At 56.6% G+C, this 21,755-nt stretch overlaps 4 protein-coding genes across 7 annotated transcripts in view; all 4 read right to left on the bottom strand.

Annotated features, from left to right (window-relative positions):
• Positions 1–161, bottom strand: part of Eif4e2 (eukaryotic translation initiation factor 4E family member 2) — a 17,817-nt gene extending 17,656 nt beyond the window's left edge. Inside the window, exon 1 of the mRNA XM_013022202.1 lies at positions 75–161. Coding sequence (XP_012877656.1) covers positions 75–94 — 20 coding nt within the window. The 5' untranslated portion in view covers positions 95–161. The remainder of the gene's footprint in view (positions 1–74) is intronic.
• A 1,950-nt stretch (positions 162–2,111) lies between these two features.
• On the bottom strand, positions 2,112–7,427 carry Chrng (cholinergic receptor, nicotinic, gamma (muscle)). Of its 2 annotated transcripts, XM_013037183.1 has the most exons (12): positions 7,358–7,427; positions 7,096–7,235; positions 6,858–6,902; positions 6,598–6,707; positions 5,882–6,037; positions 5,372–5,469; positions 4,756–4,956; positions 4,478–4,592; positions 4,132–4,246; positions 2,827–3,043; positions 2,521–2,651; positions 2,112–2,285 (listed from the first exon to the last, which is right to left on the bottom strand). In XM_013037183.1, the coding sequence occupies exons 1-12, from the start codon at positions 7,410–7,412 to the stop codon at positions 2,112–2,114; spliced, it is 1,557 nt and encodes a 518-aa protein (XP_012892637.1). In that variant the 5' UTR covers positions 7,413–7,427. The 2 variants fall into 2 exon arrangements, with proteins under 2 accessions (XP_012892637.1, XP_012892702.1); XM_013037248.1 differs by lacking the exon at positions 5,882–6,037 and having other exon boundaries at positions 7,358–7,412.
• Positions 7,428–12,687: 5,260 nt separating this feature from the next.
• Positions 12,688–20,067, bottom strand: Chrnd (cholinergic receptor, nicotinic, delta (muscle)). Of its 3 annotated transcripts, none has more exons than XM_013033868.1 (12): positions 19,966–20,067; positions 19,633–19,778; positions 19,312–19,356; positions 18,837–18,946; positions 18,525–18,680; positions 18,293–18,402; positions 16,504–16,704; positions 15,711–15,822; positions 15,415–15,529; positions 13,957–14,161; positions 13,755–13,873; positions 12,688–12,878 (listed from the first exon to the last, which is right to left on the bottom strand). In XM_013033868.1, the coding sequence occupies exons 1-12, from the start codon at positions 20,015–20,017 to the stop codon at positions 12,696–12,698; spliced, it is 1,554 nt and encodes a 517-aa protein (XP_012889322.1). In that variant the 5' UTR covers positions 20,018–20,067; the 3' UTR covers positions 12,688–12,695. The 3 variants fall into 3 exon arrangements, with proteins under 3 accessions (XP_012889322.1, XP_012889402.1, XP_012889486.1); XM_013033948.1 differs by having other exon boundaries at positions 12,696–12,878; positions 19,957–20,017; XM_013034032.1 differs by lacking the exon at positions 19,312–19,356 and having other exon boundaries at positions 12,696–12,878.
• Positions 20,068–20,665: 598 nt separating this feature from the next.
• Positions 20,666–21,755, bottom strand: part of Prss56 (protease, serine, 56) — a 5,309-nt gene continuing 4,219 nt past the window's right edge. The window contains exons 9-10 of the mRNA XM_013022098.1: positions 21,336–21,442; positions 20,666–20,872 (exon numbers count right to left, since the gene is read on the bottom strand). Coding sequence (XP_012877552.1) covers positions 20,666–20,872; positions 21,336–21,442 — 314 coding nt within the window. The remainder of the gene's footprint in view (positions 20,873–21,335; positions 21,443–21,755) is intronic.

Below are 21,755 nucleotides of genomic sequence, written 5' to 3'. Positions count from 1 at the left end.
CGCCGAGCCCCGGCGGGCGCGGGGGGGAAACGGTTGCGGGAAAGGGACCCGGGGGACGGCCACGCGCCACTCACGCGTCGAACTTGTTATTCATCCTCTCGCCTCCGCGGCCGCCACAGCCTCACGGAGTGACTTCCGCTCTGTCCAGTCCCTTCGCTCCGGGCCCGGACACTTCCGGTTTTGCGGGCACAGCGGAACGTCAGTGCGCAGGCCCAGTGCCGGACGGTTTTCCGGAGACGCCGGTCCAGGGCGTCTGCGCAGAAGCGCAGGCCCGGCGGAGGGCCGCGGCGGTCGCGGGGCTTCGCGTCGGGCCTCTGGTCACCCATGGGCGGGGCGGGTCCTGGCTCGGGCCCGGCGCTGGCGCCGCCCCCCGGCCGCTCCCTTAAAAACCCCGACGCCGATTCCGCTGTGGCACTCGCCCCGGTGCACGGTGGCACCCGCCCCTCTCTGGCGCCGGCCCTGGCGCAGAGGCGCCTTGCGCTCCAGATTGCCGTGTGATTCCGAGGATAGCCGTCAGGAACGACCCTCCGGGAATGGTAGTAGCGAATGTGCTCCGTGGCTTCCAGAGACAGTCATGCCCAGGTTACCCGCCTACAAGGGCGCCTGTAGGGCCCCCGAGGTGGTCTCACTACCATCAAGTCCTCGCCTCCCCCCCAAACCCCTACCTCGAGGACCCTGACTTCCTCTGTGACTGGAGTAAATAAAATGAACCTGCGGGTGTTGGGACCCAAAGCCAACCCCGTGATTGTGGGCGTGGGCTCCCCATGCCGTAGGTGGCACGTTGAATTTCTGCCTTTGATTCTGCTGTGATCAAAGATCAAGATGAATAGAAAATGATTATTTTCAAAGGAGGAAACAGGCTCAAGGAGGTAAGTGACTGGCATGCTTCTTCCCTGCTCACTCAAAGCGGAGCCATAGTTCTCACCTAGGAAATGTCCTGGCTTTTGAGAAAAGAAGGTAAAGGTAAGAGTTTGCTTTTTCAGGCCCATAGAACTTTTATAGAGTGTCTGAGATTGAGTCAAGTCAGAAATTCTGGACTCCTTACTTTGTGAACCACCAGTGTTCTTTTCTAGAGTATTTCTCTTACTCTGGACTCACTTTGCTCCTATGAAACAAGGGAGAATAATGACTAATGCCTGTCCACCCTTGCTGCTATGAGACCTTGCAATAATGGAAAAAAACAAACTCAGGAAATCTTTTGGGATCAATGGCAAAAAAAAAAATGCACATGAATGGAAAGGCACCACGCAGCTGAGTACTAGTGCTTATGACATTCAAAATACCGTAAGAGGCCAGATGGTGTGTGCTACTGCCACACACGCACACACACACACACACTCTTACAATGCTGGGAATATTGCCTAGGCCCTCACATGCATGCGAAGGACCATTGATCCATACCCCAAATCTCTCCTACTCTTTTTTGTTGTTGTATGCTTGTGTGGGTTTGTGCATATGTGTGTGTGTGTGTCTGTCTGTCTGTCTCTCTGTCTGTCTGTCTGAGTACTGAAGCTTGAACTCAGGGCCCAGGCACTGTCCCTTAGCTTTTTCACTCAGGGATGGTGTTCTACCACTTGATGCTCAGCTCTACTTCCAGTTTTTTTTTTACTGGTTAATTGGAGTCTCAAGAACTTTCCTGCAGACTTTTGAAATGCAGTCCTCAGATCTTAGTATCCCTTCAATGAAGAGAGCTCTTTCAAAGCTGTCTTGACTGCTCTCTTTCCCAGAGGGACTCATAAAAGGGAAGATGTTTCCGGACCTGGAGGGACAGGACCGTGCCCAGTTAGGAGCCTTGTGCAAACCATACTCCTTAGGGCTTTCAAATGACTTGGAGGTCAAGAATGCTTGGCTGAAGTGAGGGCTGTGCTATGTGGAAGTGTGGTAAGTGCAAAGATGAGCCAGCGATTGCCACACGGATGGTGACCCCATTCCCTGATCACAGCCCAGTCCCAACCACTCCAAGACTCCAGCTCCATATTTTATTTCCCCCAGATCTTCTCAGGCCATATGGGTACCTCCCAAACAGCCCATTGGAGCCTCAGCAGGTGAAGAACACTTTGTATAAGACAGCACAAATACACCTCTGCTGGGTCCAGCAGCAATTAACTGGTTCAGTTTGGTGAGGGCAGGTAGGGGCGGGGGTCTCCAGGGAATGGCAGGGCTGGCACCCTGTTGTAGTGGGCCATGAGGAAGATGCCAGCGGTCCCACAGATGAAGAGGGAGAGCATAGCCAGGAAGCAGACCCGGTCCAGCACACGGCCCACTAGGAACCACTCCTCGTTTCCCTGCACATGGGAGGGCACAGGGGAGGGAGCGGAGGGGATGACCGGCCGGCCCTCAGGCTGCCCGACACCCTCTTCCATGCTCTAGTTTCCAGCAAGCCTCCATTCTCTTTCCTTGAACTGTTTTCCCCAGGCCCCAGCCTATCTTCTTCCATGATCCTTGTCCCTTCTCACTCCCTTTGCTGGACACCCCACTCACCCTACCCCAAGATACTCCTTCCAGACCATGCCAACCTACACTGTCAAAGTGATTCTGCTGGTGTTGGGCACGGGCCATGAGGTTGCAGGCATCCACACAGGCCTGGATGGCGGGGGCAGCTTGTTTCAGGCTGCCACAGAACTGACTCTGCCCGGTCTCTGGCCCTTTTTCTGATGGGGCAAGGTGTGGAAGTAAGATGAAGATCAGGAAGAGCAAGCGGCCTCTCCTTAGAGTTCCTGGCCCCTTTCTCCCAAATCTGGACCCTTTCCCAGAGCTCCTGTGCCGTTGCAGCTCCCTGGATGTGCCCGTGTGTATAAACGTCCCCCGTGGCAGCCCAGGCCTCACCCAGCTTCTCCAGAGCAGCTCGCACCAGCCCATCGCGTCGCCGCTGCCGGAAGAGGAGCTCGCTGCGGGGCAGGCAGAGGCCCCCCTCCTCCCCCGTTGGCATGGTCCAGCCTGAGGAGAAGCCGTTCTGGAGCTGGGGCCGGATGTCCTGGACAGCCGCTGGGGCCAGTGGGCGGACATGCATGCGCAGCAGCTGCGGCAGGAGCCGCAGGAACACCTGTGGAGGGCAGGCTCCAGTTGGCTGAGTCTGGGCAGCTAGAGTTTGAAGCTAGAGGTGGGCATAAAAGGCATGAAAGCCTTGCACAGCCGGGGAGGCAGCATGTTCAAGGTAGCAGCTGGCCCCCGGACAGCTTGGCTTTTCTACCCTGTGAAAGGAGCATGGGGTCCCAAAGGCACTCGTTACAAACACAGGTGTGCGTGCATGCGTGCGTGCGTGTGTGTGTGTGTCAGTGTGAACTCAGGGCCTGAGTACTGTGTCTTAGCTTTTTTGCTCAAGAAGGCTGAGCACTCTACAACCTGAGCCACAGCTCCACTTCCAGCTTTTTTGGTAGTTCACTGGAGATGAGTCTCATGGACTTTCCTGTCTGAACTGGCTTTGAACTGTGATCATCAGATCTCAGCCTCCTGAATAGCTAGGATTACAGTCATGAACCACTGGCACAGATTCTTGTTTCCATCCAGTGACCTGAAGTGGACCTAGAAATCTACTTTGTTTTTGTTTTTTTGGTCGTGGGGCTTGAACTCTGGGCCTGGGTGCTGTCCCTCAGCTCTTCAGCTCAAGGCGAACATTCTACCACTTCAGCCACAGCACCACTTCCAACTTTTTCAGCTTATGTGGTGCTGGGGAATTGAACCCAGGGCCTCATGCATGCGAGGCAAGCACTCTACCACTGAGCCACCTTCCCAGCCCTGGAACCTGCATTTTTAACCAGAGCCCTGGCTGTCCGAGGCAGAGCTCACACTCTAGGATCAGAATCTTACCTCCTTCACCTTCTGACTGAGCGACCCTGGACAAGCTACCTAACCTCTCTGTGCTTCTCATCTGTTAAATGGAAATGTTACTAATTACTTGCTGGAGTTTTGGGGAAATTAAATAAGTTAGTATTTGTAATCTCCCTGCTACCCAGTGGGCACCCACTCTGTTCATTCACTTTGGCACACGCCGGCACGTTCATACGGGGTAGGTTTGCCACCAATTTCATATAGAAGAAGAAGACGGCCAGGGATGGAGTGCAGAGGGAGTCATTCCCCAGGGAGTGGGCGGGGCAGAAGGCTGCCCACGGCGGGGGGGGGGGGGTGACTTGCCTTGCGAACGCCTCGGGCCATGGAGTGCGTGTGTGGGGACCTCAAGGACACATTGAGCACGACCACGGCGTTCACAACGATCAGGATGGTCACCACCATCAGGAAGGTCAGGTATCTATTGGTCGGTAGGGATAAGAAGCTGGTACCCCAGATGCAGATGTCACCAGATGCCACCCACCCTTAATCACAGTTCCCTTTGGATCAGTTGATGGAGAACTAGGGAGGTGGAGGCATGGAAGGGGGCTGTGGCGGGGGAAGAGAGCAGGGGCCTGGGGAGGAAGCTCCATGCAGGGCACTTGTTCTGGAGGCTGGGAAAGGAGGAGGCAGGTGGGAGACCCAGCCTTACTTGCTGATGAGTGGAACGGCCTGGGAGGTCTCAGGCACCTTCTTGGCCACGAGAAAGAGGAAGACAGTCTGGGCCAGGAGCACGTTGATGGCTACTGTACACTTCTGGCCACCGGCTGCCCATGACCAAGAGTCTCTCAGAGTGGGTCTTCTCACCCCTGGCGTCCCTCAGAGCAACGGCCCAACCCATGAGAAGCCCACTGTCCCAGTTCTGGATCGCAGTGCCCCATCCCCCCCCCCAGGGCAGGGCCCGCCCTGGCCTCCCAGGAACCCAGGTACCCTTGGCAGGAAGGAAGTAGATGAGAATGGCAACGGAAGAGATAAGCACACAGGGGGCGATGATGTTGATGACGTAGAAGAGGGGCTTGCGCTGGATGAGGAGGTAGAACACCACCTTCTGGTGGCCCGCCTCTTCGGCCGGAGCCTCTGTGTCCAGCAGCATCTTGGCTGGCCGGTGCTGGATGGCCCACTCCCCGTTTTCTGTGGGGGTGGGCGCACAAGGGATGAGTGTGGGCAGGCCTGCGGGCAGGGGGCAGATGATGGGTGCCCCAGGGGGCAGCAGCAGAGGGACTTAGATTAGATGTTAATTCTCCTCCTTTTGTGATCAGTCATCATCACGGGAGAAGTGGGGATTCCATTGGATCTCCCTTTCTATTCTTTGAGAAAAGCTGTCTGGATAGCCCAGGCTGGCTTTAAACTCCCTATCCTCCCCCCTCGGCCACCTGAGCGCTGGGATGACAGCAGTGCACCACCTGGCTCTTCATCGAATCATTTTGGAAAACTTAAAGCTAGAGTTTTCATTTAGAGCTACACGGGAGGGATGCGGCCCTTGTTGGGCCTTGCCTCCAGAGCGACACCTAGTGGGCATGCTGTGGGGCTGCCAGGGAGCTACTACCTGTGAAGGCCTCGGGATCAATGAAAATCCACTCGATGGTCTGCCCGTCTTCCTGGCTCAGTTGCAGGTTAATCTCACTGGTACTGTAGGTCTGGGACCTGAGGGCCCGGAGGAAATAAGGATAAACTGCCACAAGGGAGACCTCACGTCACAGACATACTCATTGGAGGGCAGGGGTGAGCATTTGGCTTTAACACATGCAGCCCTGAGCTTCTGAGGCTTCCATAAAGCTTTGGTGGGAGAAGGGAAGGAAAGAAGAGGGGAGATGAGGGGAAGGGGAGGGAAGGGCTAGGAGGCTATCAGTTGATGCCATCGCCTGTCCAGAGAGCCCAGGGCCACTCTAGCCCTCCCACTGATGAAGACCACAAGGTAGAAAACACATGCCTGCCATGAGAGGACCTCTTGAGCCTCAGGTGGAGCCAGGTCCCTAGCCTCCAGGTGACTCAGAAAACTCATCTCCCACCTCCACCCAGGTGCTGCTTCGCCCCTCCCCTCCACCAACGGCCTCACTGGAAAACGAGGGAGCAGTTCTGCCAGTCGAAGGGGAAGTAGGTGACAGAGACAGAGCAGGACGAGCGGAAGATGGCAGGTGGCAGCCAGTAGATACAGCCATCAGGAGACACAAGCAGGTTGCAGTAGAGGGCCACTTCGAAGACGCCGTCCACACTGTGTGCAGAGGCCAGACTGAGACCCCACAGCCGCAGAGCAGTCCTCTGCCTGCAGGAATGGGAGCCTGGGGACACCAACCCTCCGGTCTGCTACCACCCCCTGGTGGATCCACCTGGAGCTACCACTGCCTCCAGCAGTGGACAGCCTCCCTGGGGTTCCACCTCCTAGTTTTGCTTCTCTTCGTGGACGATCCTTTGTGGCAACAATCTTGTCTAATACTGTTAAGCTTTCAGTTCCAGATAGCACCCAGGGAAGCTGCTTAGAGGGAAGGGAGTGGCCCCAACCCATCGCCTGGCTCAGGGGACAAAGCCAGGTCAGAGGGAGGGGCGTGGCCTTGCCAGATGATCCAGCCCAGGGGGCGGAGCCAAACTAGAGGGCCCAGCCCATGGTACAGAGCCAGGCTAAGAGTCAGAACCTACCCTGGCGCCCCAGCTCAGCCCCAAAGTCCCTGCTCAGCACCCTCCGCGCCTCTGCCTTTGCCCAGGGTCTCCTTGTTCTGCTGGTCCTGACCCTGGCATCTCCCCCCTCCACCCGCTCTGTCCACACCCGCTCCTCACTTGTTCTCCAGCACGATATCTGGGCGCCACACCATGGTGGATGGCACCCGCAGCACCCACAGGCCTCCGTATTCCCCAGGGTCCCAGCGGAGGCGATAGTCACACCACTGCTGCAGGGGTGAGGGCCGGGAAATAGGCCAGGTTTCGGTACCAGCGTGGGAGGCCAGCCAGGTGGCCCAAAGGGCTGGCCAGACGACTTTCACAAGGGGAGCCAGGGCCCTTGATGACAGGCAGAGGAGGGTGACAGGGAGGCGTCTTACCATCTCAATCCAGACGTTGGTGGTGAGCGCCTCCTCTCGCTCATTCTGGGGGTACAGGAGGGAGGACTAAGCTTCCGGGCCTTTCCGACCCTATCCCCACTGGCCAAGAAGGAACACAAGAGGGCCCCAGGCTCTTGAGCCTCTCCTCACACCCTCCTCCCTTGGGGTTCTTCTCCACCCGGAGTGCTGGACAGGGTCTTCTTTCCCCCACCCCCCCCCCCCCCCCCCCGCGGCTCACCAGGGAGATGAGGTTGGTGAGGGTTAGCTTCAGGCTGACATTGACCACGTCGGAGTCTCGCTCCGCCGGCCTCAGGAGAGGATCATAGTTGCGCATCAGGTCAGCGAGCAGGCGTTCCTCCTGATTTCGGCCCTGGACCCCTGCAGGCAATAAGAGAGCCCGGCTGCGTAGAGGCTTTGGGTGCCAGGGCTAGGGGAGGCCCATCAGCCTTCCAGAACCTCCATCCCCTGAGGCCTCGGACCCTTACTCCCCCAGGTCATACCCAAGAACACAGCCAGCAGCGGCAGGAGCAGCTGAGGCCTCTGGATTCCATGCATGGTGCCTCTGCTCTCTCCAGTCACTGTTCCCCAGGTCCAGCACAGAGATGGGCTGGGGTATCATGTGACAGCCTACCCTCCTGCCCTGGCCTGCCTGAGCCCCACCAGCTGTCTGACCACAGCACTGTCAGCTGTCCCAAGATGTGCACAATGTGGGGCTCAGATTACCTGGGCAGCCAGAGGAAGAGGGGCCCCTTTGGCATCCTGGTCCCAACAGAGACAGCCCAGCCCCCAGCCGCTCCCGGTCTTGGGGACTCAGCATATAGCCAGGGACAGATGGGTGAGGGAGAGAAGGTGGGGACAAGGAGGCTGGGGCTGGGGCCGATTTGGCTCCTTCGGTCTGTTCATTCTGGCAGTTGGGGTCTGGTTAGGAATAGAGTGGGTGGTCATGTGTGGTATGTCCGAAGGACTCCTCAACGGACCCATGATGGAGACCCCAGCATGTAGCAGACACAGCCAAAGCCAAGGATATACCGAAGCTGCTCATGGAACCCATGCATGGCCCATGGGAGCAGGTGGATAAGAATCAAGACCATGGAGCCAGGCACTGATGGCTCACACCTATAATCCTAGCTACTCAGGAGGCTGATATCTGAGGATCAAAGTTCAAACCTAGCCCAGGCAGAAAAGTCTGTGAGACTCTTATCTCTCACTATCCAGCAAAGAAGCCAGAAGTGGAGACCCAGCTTAAGTGGAAGAGCACCAGCTTTGAGCAAAAACCAGGTGAGAGAGCACAAGGCCCTGAGTTCAAGACCCAGGACTGGAATGCATGTGTGCGCATGTGCGTGCCCATGCAACGTCAAGACCGTATCTCCTAGAGGCACATGAGAGGGCCAGAGGGCAGGCAAAGGCTGGAGAAGGTAGATTGTCTGCCTTGCACTTTGTGGTGAGCCACGTGAGAAGCTGAGACTTGGGAGCCAGATTCTGCTGCTGGCACGTCTGTGCTCAGGCTACCTGCCTTCTGTTTGTCTGCCTTTCTATCCATCCATCCCAAGTGGACAGGTCAGAGTGTGTCAGCACATGAACAAGAACAACTCAAGAGCCCATCAAGTGGTAGGGTCTTGGGGACAAGGCAGTAAGAACCTTTTGATTACTGAAAGACAACACAATGTCCCCGTGCCTCATGACTGGGGTCTGTGGAAGTCAGGCTTGGAACCCAGCCCCTGAAGGGCCTCAGATCCTGCCTGTCTTTCCATGACTCCAAGAGTAGAGGGAGGGGAGGGAGTAGTGACACCTGTCCTCTCCAGTCATTTCTAATGTCAACCTTTTTTCCAGAGTTACCCTGTGGATGGTTTGTCTGCCGCCCTTGTCAGTCCTATATTAGGCAGCACTGTTTGCTCTAAGGGCCCCTAGGCCCCTCCAAGCACCCAAGAGATCCTCTTTCCCTGGAGTTTCCAAAACCAGCAGCTCCCCACTGGGGATGCCTGACCTCTCCATGCAACCCACCAGTGTCCCCAGATGCAGTCTTCCACCAAATCCCAGAGAAACGAATCCAGCTCTTTATTCCCATCGAAGCCCACCTGCTCTCAAGACTAGTGATGGCCTTTATGGTGAGCAGAGGTGAGCCTTGGCCACTCCCTCCCCGCAGTGGCTGGGAGGAAGGGCAGGGCATGGAACCTGCTTTCTGTAGTGATGTGAATTGTGCCATCTCCTTCTGGGGAAATTCCTGTTCTTGACACTCTCTGCTCCAGGCTGGGAGGTCTCCTTTGTTACCTCCTGTTATGGAGGCTGGAAAAGCCAAGGAGAGTCATCTCTCAGTATCAGCAGGGACAGTGTTTCTAGGACCTCCCCAGATACCAGAATCTCTCCCGTCTCCTTGTATAGAATGGTGTAGTATTTGCATGCTGTGTCTGTGGTTCTCCTGCACAATTGAGATCATCTCTAGATGGTTTATAATCACTAATAAAGTGTAAATGCTATGCAAGTAGTTGTTATAGTATATTGTTTAGAGGATAACAGTCCAAACATGTCTGTACAGGCACATTCCCCCCCCCATAAATATATATTTATAGATATTGTGTGTGTGCCAGTACTGGGGCTTGAACTCAGGGCCAAGGCACTGTCCCTGTGCTCTTTTGCTCAAGGCTGGCACCCTACCACTTGAGCCACAGCTCCACATCTATCTCTTCCCTAGTTAATTGGAGATAAGAGTCTCAGTTTCTTGCTCAGGTTAACTTGGAACTGTGATTAGCTAGCATTATAGGCATGAACCATCAGCGCCCAGCTCCCAAATGTTTTTGATGTGTGTCACCAACACGGGGGGCTGACTATATTTACTTCCCAGGCTCCCTTGCAGATGGAGGTAGCTATGTGATGTGTTGAGCAATGAGATGCCTCAAGGCGTCATGGAGGTCGTTAGCTTCCTGAGGAGAGGCTGAGAGCCCTCTTCTGCCAGAACATAGATGTCATCTGTGGAGCAGAGGTAGCCAGTTCCCAGCTCATGGCAGCAAGCGTGAGAAATGAGGCCAGCGTGCTGGACAGGAAACCAAGAGCCGGGTCCCTGATGGCTTTGTTGAATGAACAAGCCAGTGAAACCATCGCTGCTTCTTGGAGTCTTTCTATATGAAAAAAAGACAGTATTGTTTGCTTAAGCTGTGGTTTTTTGTCCTTCCAGCACTGTGTTTTCCTATTGGATTCTCTGCTCGGTGAGAGGGTGGGCAGCCCTGTTGGAATGGAGAAAGTGGAGGCCACCTGTGGCTGGGTGTGAAGACCTGCAGCCACCTGTGTTGGTCTTGATGCACCAGAGTCCTCCCTGGAGGCTGGTTCACAGCCCACTGCCAACAGCGCCACCGTGTGGCAGACAGTGGCAACGAGCGTGGCGGAAGGTCCCAGCTGCCTGACCCCTCCGGTCTCTGCGGGCATGGCAGGATGAATCCAGAGACTTCCTGAGCTCCCAGCTCCGCAGGTTTCCCTGTTCCCAGGGGAGCACTGAAGATTTGCATCCTGAAGTTTTGGGCACTTCATACAAGGAAGTAGAACAACTTAGGATGATCTTTTTTTTTTTTTTTTTGTCGGTCGTGGGGCTTGAACTCTGGGCCTGGGCGCTGTCCCTCAGCTCTTCAGCTCAAGGCAAGCACTCTACCACTTGAGCCACAGCACCACTTCCGGTTTTCTAGTGGTTTATTGGAGATAAGAGTCTCACGAACTTTCCTGCCCGGGCTGGCTTTGAACCGCGATCCTCAGATCTCAGCCTCCTGAGTAGCTAGGATGACAGGTGTGAGCCACCAGCGCCCGGCCTTAGGATGATCTTTAGATTAAACTGGATGTTCTTTTTCCTGTGAGATTAAAACCTCACTTAAGATTAAAAACCTCACCTGAAGCTGGGCACCGGTGGTGGGGAAGGGAGGAAAGAGAAAAAATGAGGGAGGGAGGGGGTAACAAGTTAGACAAGACATGTACTCACTACCTTACTTATGTAACTGTACCCTTCTGTGCATCACCTTGACAATAACATTCTTTAAAAAAATTAAAAAGATTTGCAAAAGACCCACAAGCCTTACCTGCTTATCCATCAGAGCCAAAAGGTTGCCCCCCAGGGGAAATGGGTTGAACTGTGAAGACACTGAGTCTACAATGAAGAGGTGAATAATTGGGCCAGTGTTCCCTGTTCCCATCTTCTCTCCACCTTGCCACGTTTGGGTGCAAGAGACCTGGACATGAACCCCCCTGGGGACCTCAGGGACTCATTTGTGTGTGTGTGTGTTGCTACTGGCCTGAGCTCAGAGCCTGAGTGCTTTATCGTTCAAGACTGGTGCCCCACCACTTGCATCACAGCTCTACTTCCAGCTTTTGGGTGGTTAACTGGAGATAAGAGTCTCAGACTTTCCTTCCAACCAAGATCCTCCTATCTCAGCAGTTCAAGTAGCTAGGATGACAGGTGTGAGCCACTGACACAGCTAGAGACCCATCTCGCATAGCCCAGGCTCACCAATGAGGAATGGCTAAGTAATCATTCCTTAAATTTACAGGATACAGATGAGCACCTTTCCTGCGACTTGCAAATTCAATGTTACTGCACCAGGTGAGCCAGAGTATCATCCACGCCTCGTGCAGATCAAGAGCCAAGAGCCAAGGGAGGCAGCTCACCCAAGGTCACACTGAAGAAACACACCTCCCAAACTCAGCGAAACAACAGACATTTATTCTCTCACAGTTTCTGGGGGTCCAGAATGCAGGAGCTAGTGAGCAGGGCAGTGCCGGGCAGTCTGGACTCTAAGACTTCCCTGGGGCCGATGTCTCATCGGGAGACCCCTGTGGGAGTGAGAGGACTTGCTTCCAAGTCACCCGTGTGGCTGCGGACAGGAGGCCTGGCCCTGTGGCTTCTCCATGGGCCTCAGCAGCTCAGCTGGCTCTCCCGAGCGCCAGCCGCTGGTGTAAGCGCCAGCGAGCAACCGAAGCCGCGTCTTTGAAATGCCATGCCACCCCAGGCTGCGAATGGAGGCGGTGGAAGCCACATCTCCCAGTTCCTGCCGCCTCCCGCTCGGGCCCCTGGGACAGAACCCAGGGTGGGCTTCAATAGGAGTAGGGTTGCCAGAGACAGTAACTGAAAACACAGGTGCCCAGTGAAATGTGAGTTTCCTACCAACAATACCTCGGAACACACAGGTGCCAAATGTGGTACCACAACCCTCCTTTGGGAAGGAGGAGGAATGCGTGGGGTGGGGACCTTTTTTGGTGCCGAGTAGTCCTCTGGGATTGTGTGTGTGACCTCAGCCCGGGGGTGTGGGGTATCTTGGAGGATGTTAAGCCTGCCCCACCCACTCTAACTCCCAGCTTCCCAGAGGGATGATCCAGATAGGCCCAGGCAGAAAAGGCTGGAAATGACACTGAGCCTGCTGCTCCCACACAGTCAGTGCCTCAGCCTCCCTCTCCTTTCTCCCCGCCCCCCCGTATTACCCTCCCCCAGCCAGATCGCTCAGATTCCTGCCTGCAAGCAGAGGCAAGAGAAGAGGAATCTACTTGTCTCCATCCCTGGCCTGGGAGCAAGTCCCCTGTATCCCCCCAAATTTCAGGGGGGCTCCTTCCACCCATGTCCACACTCAGTCCATCTCAGGATTCTAGGGTTCCAGCTTGAGGAAGGGGGTGTCTGGGGGCTGGGAAGGTGGCTCAGTGGTAGAGCGCTTGCCTTGCATGCATGAGGCCCTGGGTTCGATTCTTCAGCACCACATAAGCAAAAAGAAAAAAGCCAGGAAGGGGACGTCTGCCTTGCCCTTGTAGGAGAAGCTGGGCACAGGCTCAGGGCCCAGAGCTGACCTTCCTCCCACTCTGGTGTCCCGGCCGGTCCTAGATGAAGCGCCTGTCTCTCTCGTCGTAGGAGAAGGGATCCCCGGGGAAAGGCTGGGGCGGGGGCTGGTTGTAGACTCCCTGCAGGAAGATCCAGGCCGTCCCCACCACCATGACGGGCGTCACCACAAACAGGCAGAGGCGGTCCATCGTGCGGGCCACCTGGTTCCAGCTATCCTTCTCCTGGGGGGGGGGCAGACATGGTGGGGTAAGGGGACCCTCAGATTGCAGACCCACAACCTCAAGCCTAGGCCAGTAATAGAGGCAGAGGCCTGGCCTCGTGTGTCTCGTGGGGCCACCGTGGGCTGGCTGCAGCCCCAGGCAGGGCTGGTTACTGTGCCAGGCCTGAGGAGGCAGGGCCGTGGCTGCCTTCCCTCCTTAGTGAGGGGTTTCGGGGACTGCGGACAGTGGTGGTCCCCCTCTCTTCTCTCTGAGCCCTGAGACACCCAGACACCAAGTCCTGAATCCTTGTGTGACTTGGGAAAAAAATAAATGTCCTTTTGGGGGCTGGGAAGATGGCTCAGTGGTAGAGCGCTTGCCTCACATGCATGAGGCCCTGGGTTCAATTCCTCAGCACCACATAAGCAGAAAAAAGCCAGAAGTAGTGCTGTGGCTCAAGTGATAGGGTGCTAGCCTTGAGCTGAAGACCAGAAGGACAGCGCCCAGGCTGAGTTCAAGCCCCATGACTGACAAAAAAAAAAAAAAAGGTCCTTTTTTTTTTTTGGTCAAAGGAGAATTATTGTAAGAGTAGACAACCATTACAGCTACCCTTTAAACGTCTGGCTTTGGAGTATCAATGTTGGGTTTGGGCGGGGTTAGGAATGATTGGCAGCTAGGAGAAAGGAGGGAGGCTTAGACGGTGGCCTGGCAGGGTAGGGCCCCTGAGTGTGTAAGAGCCCGCCCCCCTGCTGCTGCGGCCTTCTGTGCATCCCTGGGAAATGGTGCACCTGGGAAGCTGCACCCACTGTGACTTCCCTCATCTAAGTTGTCTGTGTATGTGAGGGGACCCAGTGGCTCAGCACACTCCCTGAACCCCGGTGTGCACCTGTGGCCACTCACCTCATTGTAATTGTTCTGATCGCGCATGTGGTTGACGATGAAGTTTGCTCCATCCACGGCCGGCTTCAGCTCATTGAAGAGTTCCTGCTGGGCCTGCTCAGAACTTGCTGGAGGCCGACCTATGGACATGGGCCACAAGAGGTGATGCTCCCCGCTCCCCCTCCCCTCGATGGGCCTTGCCCCAAGGCTACCAGAGACCCACGTGCGGTGGTGAGACGCCGGGCTAGCCCATGCCGCTCGGACTGCTTCTCGAACATGAGGTCACTGCGGGACTTGAGGGAGAAGTACTCCTCGGCTTTAGAGATGTAGCCCAGGGAGCTGCTCCTCCGGATCAAGGCCCTGGGGCCGGGGCTTTCGTCTGCTGGGCGGGACATGTGCAGGAGCTTCGGCAGGGTCTCCACGAAGAGCTTTGGCAGCCAAGGGGACATGAGAAAGGCCATTTTACGAACGTGGGGGTGGCCTTGGCACCTCTGAATGCGCCTGACTCTGTCCTTGGCTGTCACATACTGCTCCTTCCTTCCCACTGATCTATCTGTGCACCGTCTCCAGCCCCCTGCTGATGGACGCTCCAGACAGCCCTCACTACTCACAGCCCAGAGCAGAAGCTAGTCACTGAACATAGATAGTGAAAACCAAAAGGTAAGCCAGGTGTGGTGGTGTATGCCTATAATCCCAGCACTTGGAAGGCTGAGGCTGAAGCGTCAAGGGTTAAAGGCCTAGTTGGGTACAGATGGTTCACACCTGTTCCTGTATACTCTGTCTTCACTTTTTCTTTTTCTTTTTCTCTCTTTCTTTCATCTTCCTCTTCCTCCTCTCCATCCTCTTCTTCCCTTTTTTTTTTTGGTTCCCATTCTGCAGCTTGAACTCAGGGCCTAAGCATGATGCTTTTGCTCAAGGCTAGAATTCTACCAGTTGAGCCACAGCTCCATTTCTGGCCTTTGGGTGGTTAAGTAGAGATCAGAGTCTCACAGACTTTCCTCCCTAGCTGGCTTGAAGTGAGATTCTCAGCTCTCAGAATCCAGAGTAGCTAGGATTACAGGTGGCACCTGGCTCTCTCTTTTTTGTGTGTATTAGGGCCTAATGCTCTCACTTGGCTTTTTCCCTCAAGGCTGGTACCCTATCATTTGAGCCACATTTCTACTTCCAGCTTTTTGCTGGTTAATTGGAGATAGAGTGTCAGAGGCTTTTAAGCCATGGCTGGCTTTGAACCACAATCCTCAAATCTCAACCTCTTGAGTAGTTAGGATTACTGAGCCACTGGTGTCTGGTACTCACTTAAAAATATATATATATATTTATATAGCTTTTGCAGTGCAGAGAATGGAAGCCAAGACCTCACTCATGCTAGACGCTGCCATCTTCTTATTTGACAAAACCCTAGGCAAAACCTTCCTTCCTTGTGTTTGACCCGGAATACTGGATGAATCTTACAGTGGCATCTACTGCAGAGTAAGGTAGCGACGTCCCTCCCTCGGCCCCCACCCCTCTGGCCTTCCCAATTTCCAGCAAAAAGGCTGTGTGTCTGTCCTTGAACTCCGGGCATGTGTTCTTCGGGCCTGGCCTCTCTCCTGCCCTAGGTGCTGCGAGCTTCTGCATGGCTGAGCATACATCCCCAGCCCTTACCCCTTCCACTTCCCCGCAGCTTTTGGCTGTTGCTCACCTTCTTGACTGCATCGGACAGCACATGGGTGCTGGGTGTTCGGAAGTGGACGTTGAGCACGATGACACAGATCACCACGACCATGGTGACCAGCACCATGCCGAAGAGCAGAAACCTGTGGGCACAAGCTCAGCCTGGTGCCCAGGGACGGGAGGGGCGGGGCCTGAAGTGGGGCGGGGCCACGCGCCTTTGCCAATCAGCAGGGCCCGGGTGAGGACCTGAAGTGGGCGGGGCTACGCTCACTTGCCAATCAGCGGGACCTGGGTGGGTGAGTGGGCGGGGCTGGCTACACTCACTTGCCAATCAGCGGGATGGCCATGGACGTGGCCGGCAGCCGCTTGGAGATGAGCAGCAGGAAGACGGACTGGGCCAGGAGCACTGAGATGGCCACCGAGGTCTTCTCGCCGCCTGGGGAGTCAGATCTAGCTGTAGCCTCAGACCTCGAGCACACGAGAGCCCTCTAGGGGCCACACCGTGTCCTGATAAACGCTGTGGATATAGGCTGCAGGGAGGGAGCACCTGGGTCTATCAAATCCTGGCTGTCACTTGCTCGCTGGGTGATCTAGACAAGTAGCACAACCTCTCTGTGCCTGTGCTCTCAACTGTTTCATGTCAGGGGAATGTGCATTAACAGACACTCTTCCTGGACTTGGGTAATCACTGCCCCCATAGCTCTTCTGAAGCACAGCTCTGTATGTGTGGCTCCTGCCCCAAAAGCACCTCGGTCTCTTCCTAGGGCCAGGACAGTACCCCACCAAACAGCCCTTCCCATAAACCGACAGCCCAGGCGACCTGTCCCTCCACACGAACTCCTACACACCAGTCCCACCTGTTCTGCCCCAGCCTCCCTCATGGACATATTCTGGTTTTACCCCAGTCCCCAACATGGGCAGGGACTAGGTAGTCTTTGTCCCCGGGACCCACTGGGGCCTGTTTTCAATAACTATTCAGACTGGTTTCTGTGCCCCTCCTGCCAGCTTCCTGGAGAGATGCCCTATCCACCGGCTGAGTCATCCCTGGGCGCCCCTAGGTGCCAAGCCCGTAGCCCCTGCCAAGGTGAGCATGGCGGGCGGAAGCAGTGGAGCTCACAGTCGCCGGGCAGGTAGAAGACCAGGTTGATCATGAAGGAGATGAGCACGCAGGGGACCAGGATGTTGATGATGTAGAAGAGAGGCTTGCGGCGGATGATGAGGTAGAAGGTGACGTCCTGGTGGCTGGTGCTGTCCAGCGGGGCGCTGGGGGCCACGTTGACCCTGGCTGGCCGGTGCACTATCTCCCACTCCCCGTTCTCTGCGGAGGCCACAGGGACAGCTTAGGATCCGCCCCGGCCTGGGGGCACAAGGGGCCTGGGGCAGGATGAGGAGCTGAGGTGGAACTGGGCCAGGGGCCCAGCAGGAGGCCCGGGAGGATGTGAGGTTCGGAGGGGGCATCAGGCTGGCAGGGAGGGGCTCGGTCTGTGAGTGGCACACGCAGGGTTCCAAAAAGGAGTGTGCTTTGGCTCAAAAGATGTCCTGGGGCTGGGATGTGGCTCAGTGGCAAAGCTCTTGCCTAGCAAGTGCCATATCCTGGGTTCAATCCAGAAAAGGCAAAAAATATAGTAAAAAAAAAAAACCCAAACAAACAAATAAGATATCCTGACCTCAAACGAAGTCATGTGCAGATTAAAACAAAACTCTCTCAGTCTTTAAATTTGTTTTCTAGTTAAAAAATGAAGTTTGGGGCTGGGAAGGTGGCTCAGTGGTAGAGCGCTTGCCTTGCACTCATGAGGCCCTGGGTTCGATTCCTCAGCACCACATAAGCAAAAAAGAAAAAAGCTGGAAGTGGCGCTGTGGCTCAAGTGGTAGAGTGCTAGTCTTGAGCTGAAGAGCTGAGGGACAGCGCCCAGGCCCAGAGTTCAGGCCCCACTACTGGACCCCCCAAAAAAAAAAATGAAGCTCAAGCCAGACATCAGTGGCTCTCATCTGGGATTCTAGCATTTAGGAGGCTGAGAACAGAAGGATCATGATTTGAGGCCACCCCAGACAGAAAACTTAGACTCCCTTCTCAACCCAGAGTTGGGGACAGTGGCACATGCCTGCTGTTCCAGGCTACTTGAGAGGATGGGAGTGTGACACACCGTTCCAGGTCAGCCCTGGGAAGAAATCTCCATACTTGGCTTTGTCCCAATGGACAAAGGTGGGCACGATGCACAGATCTCCTCCCAGCGACCACAGGAAGGCCAAAATAGGCAGATCATGGTCCAGGCCCATGGCTAGGGCAGGAAATGAGACCCTATCTCAGAAATAACCAGGGAGAGACAGGCTGAAAGTGTGCCTCAGTGGTACAGTGCTTATCTAGTAAGCATGAGTTTAAAACTCCAGTAGGGCCAAAAAACAAAGCACAGAAAAACAAAAACAAAACAAACTGAAGCCCAGGACATGACTCTGAAAGACTATGAGCTGGTGAGAGTTCTGTGCCCCCCATAACATCCCCACCTTGAAAGCAGGTCTCCTCTGATGGACAGGGTGAGCAGCAGGCCTTATAGCTCTGAGTATAGACACGGAGGGTCCAACAGAACAGACCAACCAGTTACCTGTGTTACCCAGCCCATCCTCAGACTTCTGGGTGGCGTTTGAGGGTTTTAGGGCTGGATGTGGTGGGGGCTGGGGGGGGGGGGGGGAGGGGGTAGTGGGGCTGGCCCTGGCTTCCTGCCAGCTCTGCCTTTGGAGGTCTTTTTGTGTTGTCCATGTGTGTTTCTCTGAATGTGAGATGTGTCTCCCTCTATCTATGTGTCTGTGGCTGCACTGTAGCTCGGGGGGGAGGGGCGGGGGGGTCAGCAGGCATCCATGGCTGGTGTGGCTGAGTCCCTGTACCTACCCATCCCCCGCTAGACAGATACCTGTGAAGCCCTCAGGGTCAATGATGATCCACTCCACGGGGTACGCACGGTTGTCCTCCAGCTCCTGCTTCAGGCTCAGAGTGATCTCCTTGGCCGTGTACTTGAGCGAGCTGCGGAGGGCAAAGGGCAGTAGGTGACCCTCAGTCCTGGGCTGGGGCCACTGTGGGGGAAGGACCCGTAAAACAAGGAGAACCCATCTAAAGGATGGAGGGGGCCAGAGAAGGAGGTGCACCTGAACTTGAGGGAGCAGTTCTGCCAGTCGAAGGGGAAGTAGGTGACCGAGATGGGGCAGGAGGAGCTGAAGATGGCAGGTGGCAGCCAGTATACGTAGCCCGAGTCATAGACCAGCACGTTGCACCAGTAGGAGATCTGGAAGGAGCCGTCATTGCTGGGGGACAGGGACAGGGTCACTGGGAGCACTGGCCGTCACAGCAGGGTTGGGGGGGCAGCAGAGGAAGGGCAGGAGGGCGCCTGGGGCTGGCCGGGCATGCAGAGAAGGCCTGGAGCACGTGGGGAGGAGCACGGGGGGAGCACTCCACTCAACTTGTTCTCCAGCACAATATCTGGGAGCCACACCATGTCGGGCGGCAGGCGCAGGACACTGATGTTCCCAAATTCATTGACATCCCACTGGAGCCGGCTGTCTGTCCAGCCCTGGAAGGCCCAAAGACATGTGGGCAGTGGCCTGTGCCACACTCCCGTCCCCATTGCCCCAGGGGAGCCCGAGCCGGGTCTAGGAGCCAGCCTTGAAAGCATGGGGACGTGTGTCCATCGCGGACAGCTGTGTGGTAAGGTCTGTGTCCTTGCCTTTCTACTGTGACTCCTAATGAAAACGAGAATGGAGTCACCATGATGCCAGCGGGCGGGCAGGTGCCGGCAGAGCGAGCAGAGGCTCGGTGGATGGAGGGGCAGCTGGGCTTCTGTAAGGATGAGGGGTCAGGCCCTCCGAGGGGACCATGTCCAAGGCGAGCTGGGGTTCCGGATTACAGGGCACCGGGCCCTGGGCGGGAAGTTCTTACGTGCTCTATCCACACGTTGGTGGTGAGGGTCTCCTCCACTTCTTTCTGTAATCAGACAAGAGGGCTGTCCCTCAAAAGGCCACGCCCACCTTGCATCCCCACGCATTCCCTGGGCACCTAACCCTGCCACCGCCGCCGGTGCCAGGAGCCCCGTGGACATGGGCCAGCCAAGTCCCTGCCCTGAGCACCACCCCTGGGCGTGGGGTGGGGGAGCATGGGGTCACTGAAGGGTGACAGCCCAGACCTGGTGCTGAGGGCTGGTCCCGCAGGGCGTGGGGCGTGGGCACCCCTGGGGAGGCCAGGCGGGAGGCGGAAGCTCACCAGGGAGATGAGGTTGGAGAGGGTGAGAGCCAGTGAGATGTCCACGCTGTCCTCCTTGCGGGCCACGGGCCGCAGCTCCTTGTTGTAGCCCTTCTCCTTGAACAGGTACCGGATCAGACGCTCCTCCTCGTTCAGTGCCCAGCTGCCTGAGAGATCGAGGGGTGGGCCCCAGCTGGTAATCTGTGCTGGGGCCTGTGGCGTGGACCGAGCGAGCGAGGGGGAGTTACTCCTCCCTGGAGGTCAGACAAGGGGGGTGGGGAAGAGGACCTGGTCCTGGGAAGGGGCCTGATGGGCGCAGAGGGTGCCCAGGGAGGAGGTGATAGCCACCCTTACCACACACAACCAGGGAGGCCAGCAGTCCCAGTGTCAGCACAGGCCCCTCCATCCTCACCGTCTGGCTAGATCTCGTGTCTGTCCCTTCCTGTCTGCAGACTGTGGAATGGGAAGGGGTGGGGAGAGGGGACAGGTGCAGGCTGGGGGTGGGGGGTGGGGGTGAGCAAAGGAAAGAAGCAGCCGGAAATGCAATGTGACACCTCCAAGCAGGTGATGAGGGGGTGGGGACTGGCTAGCCAGGGCAGATGCCCAAGGACAGGAGGCTGACATCCCAGGCCTAGCTTAGCAGGAAGGCGAGCGCGGTAGAGACACCCAGGCCAGGGCCGGCCTGCAACAGACAAGAACCAGCAGCTGCCACTTGAGAGGCAGAGGATTTGTTAGGACAGAGGCCTTGTGTCTACGCAGCTCCTTTGTGACATCTGCCAGCTGCTTCCGGAGACTGAGCGCTGCCTGCCCATCTCCCTCCTAACGCCCAGCCACACGGTCCCATCCCAAGAAAGTTCCAGTTGGTGGATTATAAATAACATTTATTGAAGCAGCTTTGACTTTGATCATACAACGGGGAAGACACGTGAGGCCAAGGGCTACGGCTTAGGTTCTCTGAGCCTCCTTAGTCCCCGAGGGCTGCGGCTCCTGCTCCTGGCAGCCCGAGGGCTGCCTGGATGGTGCTCCTTCCTGCGCTTTTCCCCTCCTCCCCCACTCAGGGCCCCTCCAGCTCTCCCTCTGCCAGGGCTGCTGAGCGGAAGGCCTGCAGGGCCTGCACAAGCAGCCTGGGGAGGCTGCGAGCCAGCGTGGCCGGCTCGAGTCCCACCAGGCCAGGGAAGACCACACGCCGGTCCCCCAGGCCTGCCCGCACCCAGGCTCTGAAGAGTCCAGTCAGTGTCTTGGATCCCAGGTCTGCCAGTACCTGCAGAAGACCCAGAAACCCAGTCCTGAGTGAGAACGCTGCGGTCACCCTCCAGGAGCCTAGAATCCAGGGGTTTGGATTTAGACTCCCCCACAATCCAGCTATTTCCACTCACCTCTCCACCTCTCGTGTGTGTGTGTGTGCGCGCGCGCGCGCCAGCCCTGGCACTTGTACTCAGAGCTTCTTTTGCTCAAGGCTAGCGCTCTATCACTTGAACCACAGCTCCACTTCTGGCTTTTTAGCGGTTAACTGGAGATAAGCGTCACCTGGATTTTCCTGCCCCAGCTGGCTTCAAACCTCAATTCCCAGATCTCAACCTCCACAGTGGCTAGGATTACACCAGACTTTGGCCAAGACACTCCCCACCCACTTCCCGGACACCCTTTGAGCCTCCTGTTCCTTCTCTGCACCCAGGCAGAGCTAGGTGGTCTTTGACAAGCCACTGGGAAGCCTAGAGACCTACCTCGTGGAAGTCCATGGCCAAGTGCTCTGAGGGGAGCTGCAGGAGCCAGGCATGGGCCCGCTGAAGGGCGGCCAGCCTCTGCTGCAGAGCCTTCATCCCAGGGCAGTCTGCAGGAAGAACGGCCCGCAATAGTAGAGAACTGACAGAGGCTGTGCGTGGGGCTGTGTGTTACCGATGGGGAAACGGAGGCTTGGGAGGGTGAAAGAACTCAAAACCCCACCCAGTCTGGTACCCTTGAGGGGGTTTCCTGGGACCCAGCAGCCGGCCCCGGGGCTGCTCGCCTCCGAAAGGCCGGCAGGGGGCGGCATTACCCTTTGTGTCCCCGCGCGGCTCGGGCCTCTGCTTCGCCGAGGTCTCCCCAGCAGCCCGCAGCCCTGGGGAGACGCGGGATCAGGGACGCGCCTCGCCGGGCGGGGCGGG

This window comes from Dipodomys ordii, unplaced genomic scaffold (assembly GCF_000151885.1).
Source record: "Dipodomys ordii isolate 6190 unplaced genomic scaffold, Dord_2.0 Scaffold1, whole genome shotgun sequence".
In the NCBI taxonomy this organism is placed as follows: domain Eukaryota; kingdom Metazoa; phylum Chordata; class Mammalia; order Rodentia; family Heteromyidae; genus Dipodomys; species Dipodomys ordii.
This window is presented reverse-complemented; position numbering and strand designations above follow the sequence as displayed.